The 1,630-nt window shown below is 41.0% G+C and overlaps 1 protein-coding gene across 1 annotated transcript; it reads right to left on the reverse strand.

Annotated features, from left to right (window-relative positions):
* Window positions 1–606: 606 nt before the first annotated feature.
* On the reverse strand, window positions 607–1,182 carry LOC131436050 (uncharacterized). The gene is made up of 2 exons (XM_058604493.1): window positions 1,055–1,182; window positions 607–982 (listed from the first exon to the last, which is right to left on the reverse strand). The coding sequence occupies exons 1-2, from the start codon at window positions 1,064–1,066 to the stop codon at window positions 701–703; spliced, it is 294 nt and encodes a 97-aa protein (XP_058460476.1). The 5' UTR covers window positions 1,067–1,182; the 3' UTR covers window positions 607–700.
* Window positions 1,183–1,630: the final 448 nt, after the last annotated feature.

A 1,630-nucleotide genomic window follows, 5' to 3' on the forward strand; every position in this document is an offset into this window, starting at 1 on the left:
TGCATCAATCAGCCGAGAAATTGCGCAGTTGTTTGGTAAAGTGCTAGTGGATCGTAGCATTTGCAATCGAATCCTGTATTTTCAGAGACATGAAAATATTAAACGATTGCTAAAACATTCAGTTATAAATTGTGTCGGTGTCTTAAGTTATAAAGTTATAAGTTTTCTGAAAGGAAGTATTTCCTTGCCATGAACACGTACGGAAATAGTGTTGTTCTATTGAAATTTGTTTGAGCTCTACTAGTTTGAACCAATTGAGTTTACATCTTATCCAGTGGCATACCTAGAATAATTAGCACCCGTGGAAAAAATATGAGTTACCGGCCCCCATCGTAGGGGAGATCGGTTTAGTGAGGAAAAAAACGGACCCTCGACTTCACCACCGGGCGATTCGTTTCAACTAAATTTGATCATATCAAAATGCTTGCGACACAGACTTCTGTTCAATCCTCAATATCTGGCTCCACAATTGGTTTTTGTTTAGTGACAACATAGCATTCTCTAAAGTGGCATCTTCCATTCAATGCTTCAGAGAAATCTTCTTCGGGACAATTCAAACAAACACCACTTGAAGCACTGCTTTTAGAAAAAATAAATCCCATCGAATAAATCTCAGCCACGTTTTATTGTACTATTTAACAGTAATCGTAAGTAGAAAAAAAATCGAGTAAGATCACATAATCCAGGAAAACCCAAAGCTCTACTTAAGCAGAACAGTTCCTGGAGCGAGGGCAACAACCGACTCGTACGGCGAATACACCAACGGAGCGGTCAAGTACGGTGTTGAATAGGCAGCGATCAGCGGGGCCACATCGCCATGGAACGTCTGCTCGTACACGGTGGCTACGGGAGCAACGTAATCACTAGTAACAACGATGTCCGGGTCAGCGGCCAGCACCGGGGCACTGTACGTAATTATGTCCGGCTTTGGGTTTGGTCGCGCTGACCCCGAGGCGATGGCAATGATAACGAACAGGCAAATCTGCAACTCAAATGAGACTATTATTAGATATCTGTTTACCGAACTGGATGTTTTTTTTTCAGCGGTCTTTACAATCTTGAACATTTTGGTGACGATCTTCCGGCGGAAACGTGCTGACTGCAGTTCAAATATTGATTATGACTGATAATCGGCATCATCCCACTGGACGTTTTATACTTCATGTTCACAATAAAGCGATTTAGAATCACGCGTTAGGTGGGGAACTATTAATTGATAGGTTTAAAATATATTCCCAGCACGTTCCTCAATCAGAGTACCTTTTTCGTTGACGGTTCTACGTGGCTAGTCTAATCCATGCGCATGAGAGAAATCATAATTACCTCGGTTAAAAAATTCTTTCAACCGTATGACCGTTCACGGGCGTTCATGACTGTTTAGTAAGACATTCCGGACAAACTCAAGCCAGCAGACAGCGGACGTTTTATGACTCGGGTTTTCAAAGTATTAATTAATTTTGACAGTTCATCTGCCAAGGTTCACGTACCTCACTTCCGATACCAATTGAACCATTGAGCATGTTCTGACAATAGTCGCTTCAATAGATACTTGTAACTGACGAAAATTATGCTTTAGCATAACCTTTTCGATTTGTAAACAGTTTTAAGTCAACTTTAGGTTTTTGAATTG

This window comes from Malaya genurostris, chromosome 3 (genome assembly GCF_030247185.1).
Source record: "Malaya genurostris strain Urasoe2022 chromosome 3, Malgen_1.1, whole genome shotgun sequence".
NCBI classification, from domain to species: domain Eukaryota; kingdom Metazoa; phylum Arthropoda; class Insecta; order Diptera; family Culicidae; genus Malaya; species Malaya genurostris.